The 18,226-nt window shown below is 41.0% G+C and overlaps 2 protein-coding genes across 3 annotated transcripts in view; one reads left to right on the forward strand and one right to left on the reverse strand.

The window, feature by feature from the left end:
- Nostrin (nitric oxide synthase trafficking) overlaps positions 1-4,632 on the forward strand; it is a 59,892-nt gene extending 55,260 nt beyond the window's left edge. The window contains exon 16 of one of the 2 annotated variants that reach the window (XM_021193448.1): positions 3,929-4,255. In XM_021193448.1, coding sequence (XP_021049107.1) covers positions 3,929-4,065 — 137 coding nt within the window. In that variant the 3' untranslated portion in view covers positions 4,066-4,255. Of the gene's footprint in view, positions 1-3,928 lie in introns of both variants that reach the window. The other variant, XM_029536998.1, reaches the window with a different exon arrangement.
- Positions 4,633-8,530: 3,898 nt separating this feature from the next.
- Spc25 (SPC25 component of NDC80 kinetochore complex) overlaps positions 8,531-18,226 on the reverse strand; it is a 14,068-nt gene continuing 4,372 nt past the window's right edge. Inside the window, exons 4-7 of the mRNA XM_021193449.1 lie at positions 17,257-17,403; positions 15,100-15,204; positions 11,752-11,850; positions 8,531-9,186 (exon numbers count right to left, since the gene is read on the reverse strand). Of these exons, the coding sequence (XP_021049108.1) occupies positions 9,062-9,186; positions 11,752-11,850; positions 15,100-15,204; positions 17,257-17,403 (476 nt within the window). The 3' untranslated portion in view covers positions 8,531-9,061. The remainder of the gene's footprint in view (positions 9,187-11,751; positions 11,851-15,099; positions 15,205-17,256; positions 17,404-18,226) is intronic.

The raw sequence follows: 18,226 nt of genomic DNA on the forward strand, positions 1-18,226 counted from the left end.
CTGTTGAGATCCCTTGTGTGAATAAACTCCTGTCTTATCAGGACAGTATTAGGTGATTGCTGGCTGAGGTCTACAGTCATTCTCAAGAGTACAGAGATAGGGGGCTGGCGGGATGGCTCAGTAGGTAAGAGCACTGACTGTTCTTCCAAAGGTACTGAGTTCAAATCCCAGCAACCACATGGTGGCTCACAACCATCCATAATGAGATCTGGTGCCTTCTTCTGGAGTGTCTGAAGACAGCTATAGTGTACTTACATATAATAAATAAATAAATCTTTTTTAAAAAAAAAGACAAAAAAAAAAGAGTACAGAGGTAGGAAGAATGAAGACAGCTATAGTGTACTTACATATAATAAATAAATAAATCTTTTTTTTAAAAAAAAGACAAAAAAAAAAAAGAGTACAGAGGTAGGAAGAATGAAACTAAGGCTCACCTAATGACAGCTAATGGTCATCTCATGTTTGTACGTGACAGGCACTTTTGCAAGCATATCATTCAATTATTATTCACAGATCCCTGAGATGAACATGATTTATCCCTGTTTTATAGCTGAGAAGAATGACACACAGAAACGTTACACACTTTGACTAAAATCACGTGCAGGGGCAGAGCAGGTTTGAACCTAGAACCCAGTAATCCCCCCAACCACAGTGCTTCACTGGGGTAGAACGCCACTAATGGGGATTCACTGGAGATAGAGCTCTATTTCTTTTTGGTTTTCAGATGGTAGAGTTGCAGAAAAGTGAAGTAATAGCTTCCTTAGTATGACAGAAAGTTCTAGAATCCGAATCCATTGATGCCCAGATTAATGTTTGCCCTGATATCTCAGAAAAGAACTGAGGGTCACTCAAAAGGATCAGATGCGCTTGTGTCAGACATATTTCCCAGGGAAGTGTTTTCTGGTGGGTTACATAAATTAATGTTCTTAAATAAGTACAAGAATTCAGCTTCCACTTTCTTCATGTATCTTAGCAAGTCCAAGCTAAGGCACAGAGACCTATAAATGTGCCCATGAAAAAGAATTGAGCCATAAGAGCAGCTTATTACCCATGACCAGAGTTTGGCATCCAGAACATTTTTTCTTCTTTCTCAAGACAGGGTTTCTCTGTGTAGCCCTGGCTGTGCTGGAACTCCTTGTAGACAAGGCTGGTCTTTAACTCAGATACCCACCTGCCTCTGCCTCCAAAGACTGGGATTAAAGGTGAGCGCTACCACTCCTGGCCTCATTCCTTGTTTCTGTGTGCCCAACAGTGTGGTGAGCATATCATTCAATTATTATCTGCAGAGCACTCTAAGCCAGATATTGTTTATTCCTGTTTTATAGCTGAGAAGAATGAGGCACCAAGAATTCAGCATGCTTGCCCTTATTTAGAGGGGACTAATTACTGCAGGCTAGTTTGATTCCTCCAGGCTATTACTTTTCCTTTTCTGTGAGTGAAAAAATAAGAACTCAGGCATCCTGAGTTTAAGTTTCAGAGTTTACATAAAACAATTATCTTGCTCGTATCAGTATCAGTTGTCTGTTGGTTGTAAAGCCCCACTTAATGCTTTATATTCTAAGTAGTTCTTTTCAATGAAACACAGCATTGGAGGCTAGGAGAAGCCAACAATATAATTTCAGATCATTTATCTGAATTTGTCTAAATTTCATTAAACAACATACTGTCGAGAGTAAGAGAGAGAGAGAGAGAGAGAGAGAGAGAGAGAGAGAGAGAGAGAGAGAGAGAGAGAGAGAGAGAGAGAGAGAGAGAGAGAGAGAGAGAGAGAGAGAGAGAGAGAGAGAGAGAGAGAGAGAGAGAGAGAACAAAATCAAAATCAGAATGAGCTCACATGAAAACAAACAGGAAGCCATGGCTGAGACCAGAGAAGAACAGCGACCATTACCTGTGCCCTCAAAACAAAGCTGAGCAGGAAAGAGTGAGCAAAACCTGAATGTGACAATAGTGATGAAGATGCGCAGATGTTGGATCCTAAAGTGGGTGTTTCTACTTTGACGTATGGGAGGCAGCTTGTTAGTCAGCTTTCGTGACTCCTGGCTTCCAAGTTTGTTCTGCTGTCTTCCAAGTCTGTGGGGAGGCAGAACACTTAAGGGCTGAAGGTTGTTAACAATGGAGAAAAGCTGTCCAATCCTTGGTAGCCAGTAAGCCTGGAGTAGGAGGGGGAGGAGGGGTTAGGGACAAATGATGCCCTTCAAGAGCAAGCCTTTCCATGGCTTCCTGAAAATCTTTGATTAGGCCATTCGATAGGAACCCACTAATGAAGTCAGCACCCTTGTTATCCAATCATCTCTTAACAGCACCAGCCTCTGCCATCTAACCCTTCCACACCCAGTCCTTTAAGGGGACACTATTACAAAACAGAAACACGGCCAGAGAAAAGGAATTCTTTCAAGCCTGAGGCTTAGCCAAAGTAAGCTTGCTGGGTCATCCATCAAGCTTAGAGTTACTAAGATTATAGTAATATTTCTCTATCAAGACCGGGTCCTCACAAGGACTCCTCTCTGATATCCTGTGGTCTCTCTGTGTCATGAAGATCCTGCAGCTTTGGATCTGCAGAACAGGCTCCTTCACCTGCTCTAGCAGTTCATAGATGGGATAGATGCTGGGGTGGACCAATTCAAAGCCCTGGATCCAGGTCTGGGTGGTAGCTGAGCTGGTCAGACCACCAGCTCTCTTAAACCCATACCACCAGGGTGAGCTCTCCAGCACCACCCTGGTAAGGATAGCTCACCCAATGCTGCAGCCAGCAAGGGGCAGAGCCAGCTCTCCTGCTCTCATGCCCTCCTCGAGGCCTGCTCACCCACAGCAAACCTGCCCAGGTGACATGCAGGGCCCACTCTCCTGAGTGTCCCAGCCAGTGAGGGGTGGGAGAGGGGTGGGGCCAGTTCTCCCGTGCTCACAACTTGGGCCTGGCTCACTCTGCCCCTGCCACCAGGGTCAGCTCTACTGTGCTACTCAGGCCAGGGGCAGGGCCCGCTCTCCCAAGTGCTGCAGCTGGTGAGGGGAGCTTACCCTCGCCCACTCTCATGGATCTGGGGCCAGCTCTCCCAGGGGCTAAAGGGCCTGGTCATTTTTTTCTTTTTCTTCTAAAAGGCAATAGAAAATTAGGTAAGAGCTATATTAGGAATTCAGCTTTTTATTTTATTTAAAATTATCTCCAAATTGATATTTTATTAGTTATCTAAATTAATGAATGGAAGCTAGATTCTCTCTCTCTCTCTCTCTCTCTCTCTCTCTCTCTCTCTCTCTCTCTCTCTCTCTCTCTCTCTCTCTCTCGGCTAGATCTCTATGAAACTGCCAAAAGTTCAGACTGTATGCAGATGTGGCACAGGGAGTTACCAAGTTTTTAAGAAAAACTATTAGTGGGCTGGTGAGATGGCTCAGTGGGTAAGAGCACCCGACTGCTCTTCCGAAGGTCTGGAGTTCAAATCCCAGCAACCACATGGTGGCTCACAACCATCCGTAACAAGATCTGACGCCCTCTTCTGGAGTGTCTGAGGACAGCTATAGTGTACTTACATATAATAAATAAATAAATCTTTTAAAAAGAAAAACTATTAGTAAAGACATGCTTCTAATGAACTAGTCTAAACTATCATGGTCACCTATATGTATAACCCTTACGATATGGACAGAAAGAAAGTTTGCCGATAACCCATCTGTGGTAGGTAGACTGAGCCCGCTGTGCAAGGCTACAATGAGTCTGCTTTTATGCAAACTCTTAGCACAGCACAGTCGTTCCTTATTTCACTCCTGCTAGCATCCTCTATACTGTGGCTGTTTGCTTCACCTGAGTCAAGTGCAGAACATGATGTTACCAAGTAGTCCCCAGCTACAGACTGTTCTTAAAACACTCTTACCAACTCTGACTTGGCGTGTGTTCAAGCTACACAGAACCATCTGTCTAACTCAGTGTGCACCCTCACAGGAGACATCGTGACCATCCATGAGAAGAAAGAAGAAGGATGGTGGTTCGGCTCTTTAAAAGGGAAGAGAGGCCATTTTCCTGCTGCCTATGTGGAGGAGCTACCTCCAAAGGCTGGAAACACAGCTACACAGGCATAAAACAAGAATGGATGGACACACAGAATGACCTTGCACATTCTGTAAACAATGTGATGCAAAAAGAGGAAGCTATCCTCTTTGCAAATTTTTCTTATGCAGTGGGTGGTAGGGACCTGCCTGCATTTCAGTGCTCTGTACGTGGGGTTATTAACTTCAGTTAAATAAAAGACAGCTGGGTTGAATGAGACAATGTTTATAGGTTCCTAGACCTTCTAAAATCTAAAACCCTAGAGATTGTCTACCCGTGACAAAGAGGAGACGGATTGCCTGAAGTTCTATCACAATCTGTAAGCACACAGGAAGTAAAATGTAGGTGCCCTTTTATCTCTAGCTTTGGGTGGCAACTGGAAACAGCAGGCCTCTAAGCGGTCAAGCAAAGCCTGGAAAATAAGAAAGGCCACAGACCAAAGTCAGAGTTAACAGTGACAGGCAAGGGAGATTCATTGTAAGACACAAGTTGTAAAGCACAATAAAGGATGAGGAGCCAGGCCCCAAAGCCCACTGGGTTAAAGACAGGGTGTGACACAAGAAGTCCAGTCTAGAACCTCAAAAAGTCCAGTCTAGAACCTCAGCAGATCTCAGGGCAGAATGCAGTTTCAACCAGAGCCCATGACCTTTTCAGGCAGTGGTTTCTCATCGTCCCTGCCCACCACTCACAGCTCTAATGGGGTCAAACGCAAGCCAGAGATGGCTTAGGATCTGAGGGAAAGCAAACAGGAAGGGCAAGGAGACAGTGGCATTCTGTGAAATTCTGTGCCTTCTTTTGCCAATGGGAAAATTGGGTTATTGTGGAAGGAAAGCCCTAAGCAGCTTCCTACTGAAAGGAACTTTAATACCAAGAAGAACCTGGTTTGAGTAGGAAGCAGATCCCAACATTCCCCATCAAAATGGACCTTTTGTTGGTGTGTGTGTAGACATGATCTCACTGTGTGTGTGTGTGTGTGTGTGTGTGTGTGTGTGTGTGTGTGTATACATGACCTCACTATGTGTATGTGTGTGTGTGTGTGTGTGTGTGTGTAGACAGGATCTCACTATATAACCTTGGCTTATCTGGAACTCATGATGCAGACTAGGCTGTCCTTGAACTTGCAGAGATCTGCCTACCTCTGGCTCTGCCTCACAAATTCTTGGATGACAGACCTAAATGGAACACACCAGCTTCCTCAAATGCCCTTTCATAAGAAAAGCTTGAGGATGAAAGCAAACTCCCCAAAGGGTGGCAGTGCATAATGGATGTTATGGTAACAGCTTGTAGAAAATGGAGGTAAAACTCAGGTGAATGAGAGATGGTGCCTGACGGCAGTACTGGCATAACTTCACTTCTCTGCCAAACAAAATGTCTTTCAGAACCTTCATATCTGCATTCATTAAAGTCCTCCTATTATTTTCCCCTGCCCTCCTTTTTCTTTAATTCATATTTTTAATGGAAAATTTCAAACCAGGAAACATTAATTTTTAATGTTGTTTTATTACACTTTGATCTAGCACATAACACAGTAATATTTGATAGAGATAGTTAGCCTCAAGGAATTTGAGTAAAATTTGCTCTTTGAAACATAGCTTAAAACCCAGAAGAGCAGGCCAAAGTTGTTCTTTGTCGGTTGGTTTTTAAGAATAAACGTCATTGTTCAAAACACTTCCAAGTAAATGAAAATATCACACACAAAAATTAAGCAGACCCACAATCTATACAGCTCAACAGTTAGAATAGGCATTCAGAATGGAATCCAGGCAGCTTCACATTAAGTTTTACAGCTCCTATTGAATATGTCTTATGCAGTTATCCACCACACAAACCAAAAACTACTACAACTGAGTTAGAACCAGGAAACAATTAGCTTCATGCCCTGTCTCATGTCCATTCCCTGCCGTCAGTCCTTCCTTGTGCCCTTGCATTTAGTTAGCACTATTTTTTGTTTGTTTGTTTTTTGTAGACCAGGCTGGTCTTGAACTCAGAAGGCTGCCTGCCCCTACCTATCAAGTGGCTATATTTAGCACTCCTTTGGAGAGTATACCATAAAGAAAAGAAACGCCCAGATGGGCAGTGGTGGCGCACGCCTTTGATCCCAGCACTTGGGAGGCAGAGGCAGGTGGATTTCTGAGTTTGAGGACAGTCTGGTCTACAGAGTGAGTTCCAGGACAGCCAGGGCTACACAGAGAAACCCTGTCTCGAACCCCACCCCCACCCCCCCCAAAAAAAACTGCCCAAATTTAATCCACAATGGAGCATTTGTGACAGCTTTCATCGTATAGAAAGGTGGCTGATGGGTGGTTTGAATTATAATCCATTAGTATCCTACTTCACTCTACTGAGCTTTAGATTTTAAAAATTATAGCGATTGACAGTAGTTCAGACTATTTTGAATATCGGAAGTAATGAGAATGGTGGTTTGGGGAAAAATTTTCAGAGAGGAACCTTTCTTTTTAAATCAGTAGTGCTGAGAATGCAAGTGGTTTTTTTGTTTGGGAATGTTGCTAAAACACTATGACACCTGGGATATGTAGTTTTTTAAAGTGTCTTTTCCTTCCTTTGTATAGTCCCTTTCTTCTGGCTTTTTAAGTGTCTCCTCAGACAGCCTGAGGAAGGGTGGAGTGTCCTGGGACCCTGAGTTCCAAGCTCAGTTCCTTCTCCCATGGCTCCTCACAGGTCAGGCCCCATACCTCTCTGCACTCAGCTTCCTCATCAATGTATAACAAGGAAGGACGGGTGCCCAGCTTGAAAGTCACAGCTTCTCATTTTAAATCTAGATCTGAGATTCATGTCATGGGTCATAGAATAAACTCTGGAATCTGTCGGATGAAGGGTGTTTAAGTTTCAAAGAAATACTGTAAAGGGCATTTGCTAGAGTCTGGGTTCTACCTGCTCCATTGAAATACTATAGCTATAAAATAAAATAACTAGTTTGCTATAGTAGACCCATTTCAACATACATTTTTTTAGCAGGCAACAATTTCCAGTCACACACACTGGGTGGACCTCTTAGATTTAGGATGAAATTAAGAGAACATTAGGTGAAAAATTAAAAATACATGCAAGCCTGCTGCATAGAATACAATATTTTTAACATTAATGTTCTTAAACTATTAACTAGGCTGTTAATTATATAAGCAGTGGAATATATGTACATATTTCTTATATCAGAAGTTTTTAGTACGACTAAGCAACAGAGACCAAACCAACTCTTTACTGACCACATTTTATGGTCAGAAACTGCAACCTTTAAATAGTAAGGTCTCCCCAGTCTCCCTTTGGCTTCCAGTTTCAGGGACTGAGGAGCTGAGTTCTTGGAGTCTCTCGTGTGCACATAGCTACTGATGGCCTACTTCATCTCTAGTCACGTCAGCCAATCCAGCAAGTCTCTCTTTATAATTTGTAGTATAGTTTCTGTTCTTCTAGAGGACCAAAATACAGTTACTGTTGTTAACCTCTTACTGTGTTTAGCTTACAAAGCATAATTAGTTATAAGGATTTACACTTCACTTGAAAACCTAAGTTGTGTGCGTGCATGCAGGCATACATGCCTCGGCAAGGATGGAAGAGAACACATTTTGGGAGTCAGTCCCTTCCTAGTATGTGGGTCATGGAGATTAAACCTGGGTTACCCGGCTTGGTGGCAGGTACTTACTTACACCCAATGAATCATCTCATCAATTCTTGTTTTACTTTTTAAAAGACTTGTTTCACCTTATCAATTTCCCCCTAGGGTTTAATAAAAATAATTACAGAAATACCTACCTGTCAAGGATTGGCCTCGGCTCAGAAAGGGGGTCCTGAGGAAGGGGAGTGTTTGGGAGCGGAGAATGAATGACTTGAGGTTAATCATAGTGTACAAGCTGACAGCTCTGCTGTGTTCTGCTCCTGCAGGCTCTCCAGAAAGCTCATCAAGATAGCTCAGAGAATAAGCTAGCTGGATGGGATCCCATTCTGAAACTACCATTCCTGCCACCCCTGGGCCTAAACTTGTTCTGTCCCAGGCTGATCAGGAATCTGCCTGCCTTTCTATCTTCTGACAAGCTGGCTCATTAACGCAGCTGCCTTTGTTCTTTTAGGTCTATGAATCCCTCATATAATTCATATTGCATCCTTATATTTTACATAGTTGAGAAATCCTGTTTATGTATTTTTGAACTCATGTTTTTAGAGTTCTTTCCCACAGCCTTAAGGGCCGTCCTGAAAGTCACAGCATTTACCATTTTGCTAAGGACATTAAACACCTCTCCTCCAGGACCCGATAACCTTGGCAAGGGGACTATTTCCAGAAGGAGGAACATAAAGTAACTTATGTACATTATTATACAAACAAGCCTCAGGCCTAGCAACCGTCAGCACTCCTGGGAGCCCACACCCTGCTGCCACGTGTTCCCTTCCACAGAGGCCATGCAGGACTCAGCACCTCCCTGTGAGAGAGCAAACTATTTCTCCTCAATCCTCATAAAGTCACACTGAAGAGACAGTTACAAAGACTGGGAGACACCAAGCAAGTTTATTAACACATGCAGACCACACTATACAGGAGAACCCCAACAGAAGAGAACTCCAAACAGTGGCCTAGTCAGGTTTACACAGCATCTTCAACAGAGAACAGTAGAATTTTACAACATGATAAGACAGCAGATTTGCCTTTTGATGTCCACAGATGGGGAATTATGAAGAATATATTTACAGGAATAAATTAATAAAGCAAGACTTGTCAATTCCTCTGGTGCCACGTCTGCAGTGGTAAGCGACTAACTTCTTTCTTTCTTTGTGGGTACAGAGCTAGTTACCTCTATCATGTAGGCCCCATGTTTAGGCAGAGGGACTTGGGGAGGGCAAAGGTTTTCTAACTCTGCTGCTGCTTAACTGTTTCCAGCTCACAAATGTTACCTCAAAGAGGCATGGTTTGGGATGATGTATTCTAGTTTCTTTAATACCACACAGAAATAGAGAAAAATGACAAGGACAAGAGATGAGAATTCCTCTAGGATATATACAATAACAAAGAACAAACCTCTATCAATTATGAACCTTAGCTATAAAAGCTTTCCGAACATTGGCAAGAAAGGCTGAAAAATTGTTGGTCTTCCTGACTTTCTCCTGAAATTCTGCTAGGCACTCAAGATGAGGTGAACAGTCGAACACTAGAGGAAAAACAAAGAAGATGATTTAAATGGGGGAGGGGATGTGTGTGTGTGTGTGTGTGTGTGTGTGTGTGTGTAGAAGTGTTTCCACTGAGGCTCTCAGCTGGTCTGATGGCAATTATATTTACTGAGATGCTCTGAGCATAAAGATATACTAATACATTTGAATTTCACAGTTATCTTTTAGTCCTTTTCTTTGCTTAATCCCTAAATATTCAAATTGTAAGTACTGCAATCCTGATTTAAATCTAAACATGGTATCCAAAGGACCGAGAGCCGAGTGACACTTGAGTGCTATTTCTATCATCTTTCTTATATACATTTGTTTTAACTATTAAACACTGTTTTCTGTGCAAAAGTTTGGGTTGGCATCTAGTTTCTTGCCACAATATGAAAAAGGCTTAACACATGGTCTCACTATGTAGGTCTGGCTGACCTGCAACAGACCAGACTAGCTTTGAACTCACAGTGATCCATCTGTTTCTTCCTCTTAAGTTCTGGGATTGAAGGCAAGAACTACCATACTTGGCCTCAACTCAATGCAAAATCTATTTTTTTTAAACCTTTAAACACACATCAAACTTTTCCTATAAATAGAAATATCCTGAAACAGCACAAAATGTTCCCTTTCTTTTTCTTCCATCCTCATCTTTCCATGTGTCCTATGTCTTTCTCTTTGCCCTCCTAATTTTCTCTTTTCCTCTCCACTCTTCCCTTCTCTCTCTTCTCAGTCCTTCTCATATTGTATCTCGCTCCATCTCTGTCTGCATTTCTACATCTTCTGCATTTCTTCATCATTTCTCTTTCCTCTGTCCCTTCCATTTGCAGTACTAAAAATGGAGCCTAGATTCTTCCCATGCAAGCTGAGTGCTCCAGCACTGACGTGTATGGCACTGAAGATTTGGTTGCTTTTACATAAATGTCCTTATTACTCCGGGAACTTACATTCATTATCTAGAAATTAGTCCCAATGATGACAAATGTAAAAAAAAAAAACGTCATTCTAAGGCAAAATTATGGTCTTTAGTGTACCATTAACTCAGCACACAAAACACTGGTACTCAATTCAAATTCTTAGTAACATGATTTTGGGATGAAATATGCAAGATGGAAGTCAGTGAAAAACACTGGTCACTGTTCCAAAAGTGGTACTCACGGAATCTACTAACTAATGAGAAAAAGGTCACAAGTTAGTCCTTAGGTCAGTTGCACATGCTGGTACAACAGAACAAATCTCCAGTGAGAGTTGCCAAAAGGATGACCCAGCTCTTCCTACGATCAATCATCTCCATTGTTCAGGAGGAACTTGACTATATTAGCTTTCTGACTTTAGAGATTGCTTGGACAGGACCACAACAAAGAAACAGAAGATTACTTGGATCAAATTTTATTCTGTGAGTTTTATTTTAATAAACTACCAAACACTATGAATGTCTTTAAGTTTTCTTTCCTGTTGCTATGATCCTCTGACAAAAGTAACTTAGCCTTACTCTGGCTTTGGTCAACCCTCCATGGTGGGGAAGGCAAGGTAGCAGGGGCATTACACAGCTGGTCACCTTGCAGCCGGGGTCAGGAAACAGAGTAATGGATGTCTGCTCCTGCTTAGCTCCCTCTCTACTTACACAGTACAGGGTACCAGCCAGGACACACCATCATATCCTGTTAACTTAAGGTCTTCCTACCTCCATTAACAGTCAAGTAATTCCTCACAGCATGTGGATGACTCTTGATTTTGTCAAGGTGATAATTAACACTAACCATTACCATGTACTAATAACTGTAATTTAGAGAAAACTAAATAAAAAAAATAGAGGATTTAGGGCTTTGCTTTTTAACATCTAGTACTCATTTGATTGAAACACGATTATTAAAGGGAAAATTGTAGCTGGAGATCCTCAAAATCTGAATCCTATGGGAAGACAGTGAATTACCAGGGCCTCAGTGGGCCAACCAGCATCCAGAGAATCTGTCTGCCAGTTATAAATGCTTTAAAATGATGTCACAGGTGTAGTGACTTGAGAATCATTTTTATGAACTCTAACAAATTAAAGTTTATTTATATAAAGGATTAGGAGGATTTTAAAAGTACAAACATACTTGTATTTGCTTAGTGTTCACATTGCTAGCGATCACAAACATTCCCTAGGCTCTCTGACCACTGCAGAGTCAGTGACTAACCTGCATTGTGCATGTGTGGCACTTTTCAGGGTGAAAAGCTTAAAAAAATTGGGGAAAAGTAAATTACTACATTTTGGTTATTTTACATAAAATAACAATGAACTATTGACATTACCATTCACAGTTCTGTAACAGTAATCAAATCTGCACATGAAATACAAAGAACTGTGTTCTAAGAGTTTTTAGCTCCCATGATGTTCTGTCATCCAAGAGAGATGTTACTTATTAGGGCCCCAAATACATCTATGCGGCAAACTACACTCTCAGCCTTTAGAGGTTGTTACCTCAAGACACACTGAAAAGGAAAGCGCTTGTGCAAACACAATTTTCCTTATGAGTCAAACGACAGTTGAGGCAGATCTTAGAGACAAGAGACAGGATACTTACCTTCATACTCCTTAGCTTCATTGATGCTCATGGAAAACATGTATGGGCTCTCAGGATTCTTAGGGTCAATACTGGTAAATATAAACTGCAATTTATTACCTGAAAGAGATTATGCACCATTTAATATAGAATGCGCAGAAGCCAAGGTTCTCAGTGGATACTTTCACAGACACGCAGACATGCGCGCGCACACACACACACACCCCACCCCATCTTGGATAAGTATGTGCTCTGTACTTTAACCAGTTTGTAAGTTCAAACACAGAACTTACAAGTTAGTGTAAGTAACACAGAAGCAGACAATAAAGGAAAAACAGATGACTTGGACGTCACTGACATTACACTCTTTTTTTTCCTTCAAACAATAATACCAATAAAATGAAAACAACTCACAAAATGAAAGAAAATATTTGTAAATTAAATACCCACTAAGGTTGGAAAGGCTTTAAAAAAAAACTCCAGTTGGAAAAGACAAAAGCAGAGATTGCACCAGGTCATTGTATGTAGTGAAAACAATAGTGTCACAGACCCGCCCCTCCATGGATGAACAGTTGAATACAACAATGCGTTCATACACACTGTACATAGACACAAACACACAAACATTGTTGGGACATAAAAAGGAATGAACCTCTCATACATAACTACAGTATGGACAAACCTTAAAAATATATGAAGATTCAAAAGAACAAATATTATATGATCCCACGATATAAAATAGTTAGAACAGGTAAGATACATTCACAGAAACAAACAAACAAACAAACAAAATTCAAGGTTACTGGGAGCTAAAACCAAACCAAACCAAACCAAAACCAAAACCATGAATATGGAGAGTTATCACAAAATTTCTGTTTGGGGTAATAAAATATAGAAATCTACAGTGGTTGATGTTAGTCATACAACACTGTAGATATAATTAATGTCATGAATTATACACTTTAAAAGGATTAAAACAAATTAGTTTTACATTATATGTATTTTAGTACAATAAACCCATATTGTTAAATTAATTTATTTTACATTCTTCTAGTTAATTTATTTTGAAAAAAAAAAAAAAACTACTGAAATGCTCCCAAAGAAATAAATGCTTGGTAGAAATTCAAGTTGGCTGCCACAAACCATAAATTCATACACATTTTAGTTTCTTCTATAGCATAAAAGAAATCATATTTAAAATTCTTATCACTGTAAAAGGAAATTTCAGAAACGTAGGAAAGACTTATCTAGCATCCAAGTTCAAAGTGAAGCACAGGTCAGCATGCCGGATTTCAGACTGTTACTAGCACTGGGAAGGGTGTGCACCGAGCAAAGATTTGGTAACAGACTCAGGTTACTATACTACATCAAGGGTTTCCTTGGGCGTCTTCTGTCCCGCTGAGTATACAGAAGAGCAGAAAGCACTCTTCTCACTCACCAGTTGGTAAAAGAGTACCTATGCGCTGTAACTTTAATTTTTTTATTTTTAATGATGGTTCTTAAATGCATTAACCTCCCTTGTAGCCCACCACCCACCAGAGATGGTGGGAAAGAAAGGACATGGGGAAAATGGACCTGTTTAGAAAGGTTCTTTGGAACAACTCCCAGCTCTGTTGTCTGGAAATCGGCAGTTCAGTTTACAAGTTAGCAGGCAGTTCAATTCACTCGAAAACACCTCATGGATACACCAGCAGTCCAATTCAGTAGAGTAGGGTTAGCAACAGCGGTTAGGTGACATGACCTAGCAGAGACAGCCAGGCCCTAGCCTTGGCTGGAGTCAGCAGGAGGGACCAACAGCAACACAAGAAGTTCTCCGATGTGCTTCTCTCAGGGATGTGAAGATCAGCGAAGATGCGAGACACACAAGTGTTGCACAGCTAGCTGTACCAGCAAGACAAGCTGTCTTGTCACTCTGTGGAATCCTATTTATACCCTCCCAACATCACACACCTTCCACGTGCCTTGCCTCTGTATCCAATCAGCCCCAGTCTGCCAAGTCCCAGCAAATGCAGCTCAACTATGAAATGTAAGGTGGACCAAAACATGCATGTCATTAGCTGAGAATCCTTCAACAAGTGTCTTTTCACGTGTTTGCTTTAGCAGAACATCCTCCTTCACAAGTCTGCTGTAGTCTTTCACCTGTGTCCACTTCAGGAAAACACTCCTTCATGTTTTTGCCCCAGCAAAACACCATCCAATACAACCGACTCTCCAAAGAACCCCTAAGTTTCCACGTCAGTGTGTGTTGGTGCTTCCCCGGGCACCACACAGTCTATCAGTTCTGCAGCAGGCACCAGCCCGTCCCCCTTCTGTCCACTGCAGTTGTAATACTCTCTCCTGATCACCCATTCTTCTGGATCAACTGAGCTGTTTCAGCAGCTCTCACAAATCAGGCGAACACTTTACATTTGGCAGTTAATGATAAAGGATGCTTCTTGGTTCCATACATATACCGTGTCCTTCCCACAATCACGAACACAGAATAATATCAACAAAACACAGCTAATGGGGAAGGGGCACTGGGCGATGGCTCAGCAGGAAAGCCTGATGACCTGAATTCAATCCCCAGAACCTACATAGTAGAAGAAACAGTTCTCTCAAGCTGTCCTTTGTCCTCCACAAGGGTGCAAGGCAAACATGCACTCACACAAACACACACAATAAATGATTTTAAAAATGCAATAAATAAAATATAAAACTTTTTTGTGGTTAATATGTACATGCAGGGAAAATGCACATAGTATTCCTTATTAATTCCCTATGAATTAAGGAAGACCAGCACAACATTGAGTCTTGTCAGTGATTCGCTGAGCCTGAGTGAGATCTTAGGAAGCCCCAGAGCACCGTCCATTCCAACCAATTAACATATCCATAGATAGCAGCCTTTAAGTCCCTCCGGTGCTTTTTAACCTAGCAATCCCCTCTGAGAAAGGATCCTCCCAAGTGAGAAGTTATATACAGTATTTTTAAAGCTGGAAAACAGATAAAACCCAGTTGTTTTAGCAATCCAATTTATAAAAAGGAATAAATCATAGTACATTAATGAGTAATTACATCAGCATTCACAAATCACTGTTCCGAAGGCAACCGAGGTGATATAATGCCAGTGAAAACCAAGAACAGTAAGGATTGCATGGTTTTTTGGTTGGTTGACTGCTTTTTTTTTTTTTTTTTTTTGAGAACCATGTCAAACTTTCATTAGACACTGGGTAAATAAAGCAACAATATTTGTATTTAGATGATTAAAAAGATGGGATGTTGGCCTATTTTCTAAAACCCTGATGTGATGTTTTAGTTGAAAATACCTCTTAGCTTGTTCTCTTCTCTAGATACCCCTTTCTAATCGACATAACAGAGCAATAAACTTACCATGAATCTTTCTAATTTCTAGTCCAAGGCAATCTCTATACAAATTCGCTGATTTCTGCAGTCGTTTCAATCTCTCTTCATTAGCTTTGTTAGCAGTGGAAATGGCTACGATTTAAAAACAGTATAGAATATTTTGGATAATTCTCACTTTAAGGCTTATTCAAATTAATTTTAGGAAACTTGAAAACTACTAAAAAATTATACCAGGTATATCAATCTGTTTACATTTATTCAGCTTCTAACTTTAACAAATAATAAAAGGGGATTATATTCAAGATGGAAGAGAAAAATTGTTTGAACAGATAATCAAGGCAGAAGCTTATATAACTAGCCTAGAAATAGATTTTCTTTATATTATTATTGTTGTTGTTGTTTGCTGGCTAGACAAATATATACTAATTGCTTCATGGGATTTGGCTCAGCCTATTATGTTTCTTCTGCTGAAACTCTGCTTCTTCTCCAACAGGTGCCCTCCCTTCCCCACTTTCTTACTCTCTGAATTTAACCTGCTAAGTTTCCTGCAGGAGCAAGGGTGGAAGTTTATTTATTAGGGCATGGGCAACTTACTATCAGCAGCTACACCATTAAAGATAGTAAAATCCATCCTCCCTGCCCCCAACAATGTCAACAGTATCCTTTATTCACCAGATCTGTTATCATCTTGGAGGCTTTCTGATGAAGAAACCCTTTCTAGTTCTGAACTTGGGCTAGGTGGTTCAACCCAGCTGTTCTAGCTCAAAACACCTTTCCCAGCTGACTGATTCAAACTGGCTTCTCTCAGCTCTGCTTGGCCTTAACCTCTCTGGCAATCTCTTCTAATCTTCTGGCTCCTTCTTATTCTCTGACTTCAACTGCCTCTGCTAACCTGCAATGAACTGCATGAACTCACAAACTCAACACCACTACACTGACTCCTAATTCAAATGCCTCAATTGACTGACCTCAACTCCACACACTGCACTGACTGAACCGATTCAACTCTCCCGGTAAAACTGCCTCTCTTCTGACTCTCTGTGGGGGTTCTCTTAAGTCCTCTCTTCCCTGCCTGTTCTCAAGAGAGCTGGGTGTATGTATCCTTTCTCTGATTCATCACTTTGTCTGCCCCTCAATTAAACCTCACTTTCAAACATGGCCATTTCCTTCTATAAACTAACTTTACTTTCACTGTTAGGGAGTAAAGGTTTGTACCAAAGGCATGGCTATAAACCAGAGGGATTAAAGGTGTGTGCTATGTCTGCATTCCAGCTGAATTACACAGGCATGGGTCTTTGCATGTGATCCCTTGCCAGAGCAGCAATGTTGCTGGATTAAAATTCCTCTACCAATAGGCTTCAAAGAGTGGGGTCTCATGGGCCCTTCTTCCTATCATATGCTGACGGCCCAAACTTATTTGGGTAACCACAGCTGCTCAGTTCACGAGCACACTGGCCATGTCATGTCCCAAAAAAAGGTTTCACAGAGCTCCTCCGCACTCTTGCATTCTTTCTGTCACTCCTCTGGGATGCTCCCTGGGCCTTGGCAGGTAGGGGTGTGTGTGTGTGTGTGTGTGTGTGTGTGTGTGTGTGTGTGTGTGTGTGTGTGTGTGTGTGTGTGTGTGTGTGTGTGTGTGATACAGATGGCCCTTTTAGGGGTGAGCAAGCACTACAGGTACATACTCTCTGTACGTTCACTAGGTAAGTCTGAGCATTCACTGCCTGGCAGACATGTTATGGTCAACAAATGCTTTTAAGTCCTTAAAAGGATTCTTCAACACAAATATGGCCTGGTGATACATGTCTACAATCCCAACACTGGACGGTAGAGCAGGAAGACCAGTTCAAAGGCATCCTTAGTTATAAGCTTGAGATGAGACTGGGCTACATGAGACTACTAAAAAGCTTTGTCCAATTTTAGTTACAACAAGAGCAATAATGACATGAAGGACTGGCTGTAATTAAAATTGGACAAAACCTTTTAAGCAAAACAATAACCACAAAAAGAAAAGTACGCCCACTTGTGTGACTTAAGTGATACCTAGAGAGATGCTGGTCTGTCTATGCCCTTAAGTGTGCCCTTAAGTGTAGTCTACTTCCACAAAGTGGAGTCAGCCAGATGCACACTAGAAACCACCATGCCTCTGAAATGCAGTCGGCTACTTCAAATGAAGCAGACACTTACTTTCCTTCTTCCTAGCACACTCTTCCTTGAGATCCTGGATATTAGCGATCAGCTCTTCCGACTCTTGCTCTTTGCCTTTTACTTCAGCCATTATCTTTAACACATTATCTTTCTTTTCTTGAATGAGCTTATTCTGCTTACAGAGCTCTGTAAGAAACACAGGGCATTAAATATACATGCCCTATTTTACGACATGTAATTAAGGAAAAAAAAGGCCAAAAAGAAAAAGAAAAAAAAAAACAAGAAAAGCACAAAATTGCCATCTTCCTGAAGGTTAATAAAATTGTTTTTATGTTTTGTTTTGAAGACAGAACCTATATAAACCCAGGATAGCCTGAAACTCAAAATTCTTTGGCCTCTATGATTAATAAACATATTCTAATGACTCAAAAATCGTAAATGTTAAAGAAAATCTGCTTCATTAGTTATCTTTAAAATACAGTAAAATGCTTCTAAAATTAAAAAACAAATTAATTAACAAAACAGAAAATGAGATTATGACTCCTTCTGTTCCAAGTAAGTACATTAAAATAAAGCCCATCACAGAAGACAGTCCAAATCTTCAAGACAGCTTTTCACAGTGCTTGAAGAAAGCTAATTTAATGCTTTGTAAGCTTTTCTGGAATATATTAAAGACAGAAGAAAACGGTGATGAGTTTGTCAAATCTTACAAAGTTAGCATAATTTTGAAACTGAAACACTGACATCGCCATGTCTACACTCACTGACAGCCATATAAGCTAATTTTATTTAAAAATATGGTGACAAGATGACTCTGTAGGTAAAGGTGCTTGCTGCCAAGCCTGATGATTAAGTTCAATCTCACAGGGTAGAAAAGGAACCAATTCCTATAAATTGTCCTTTGACCTCTAACATATACCATATGTCTCTGTCTCTGTCTGTCTGTCTCTCTCTCTCTCTGTCTCTCTCTCTCTCTGTCTCTGTCTCTCTCTCTCTCTCTCTCTCTCTC

Source organism: Mus pahari, chromosome 3, assembly GCF_900095145.1.
Source record: "Mus pahari chromosome 3, PAHARI_EIJ_v1.1, whole genome shotgun sequence".
Classification (NCBI taxonomy): domain Eukaryota; kingdom Metazoa; phylum Chordata; class Mammalia; order Rodentia; family Muridae; genus Mus; species Mus pahari.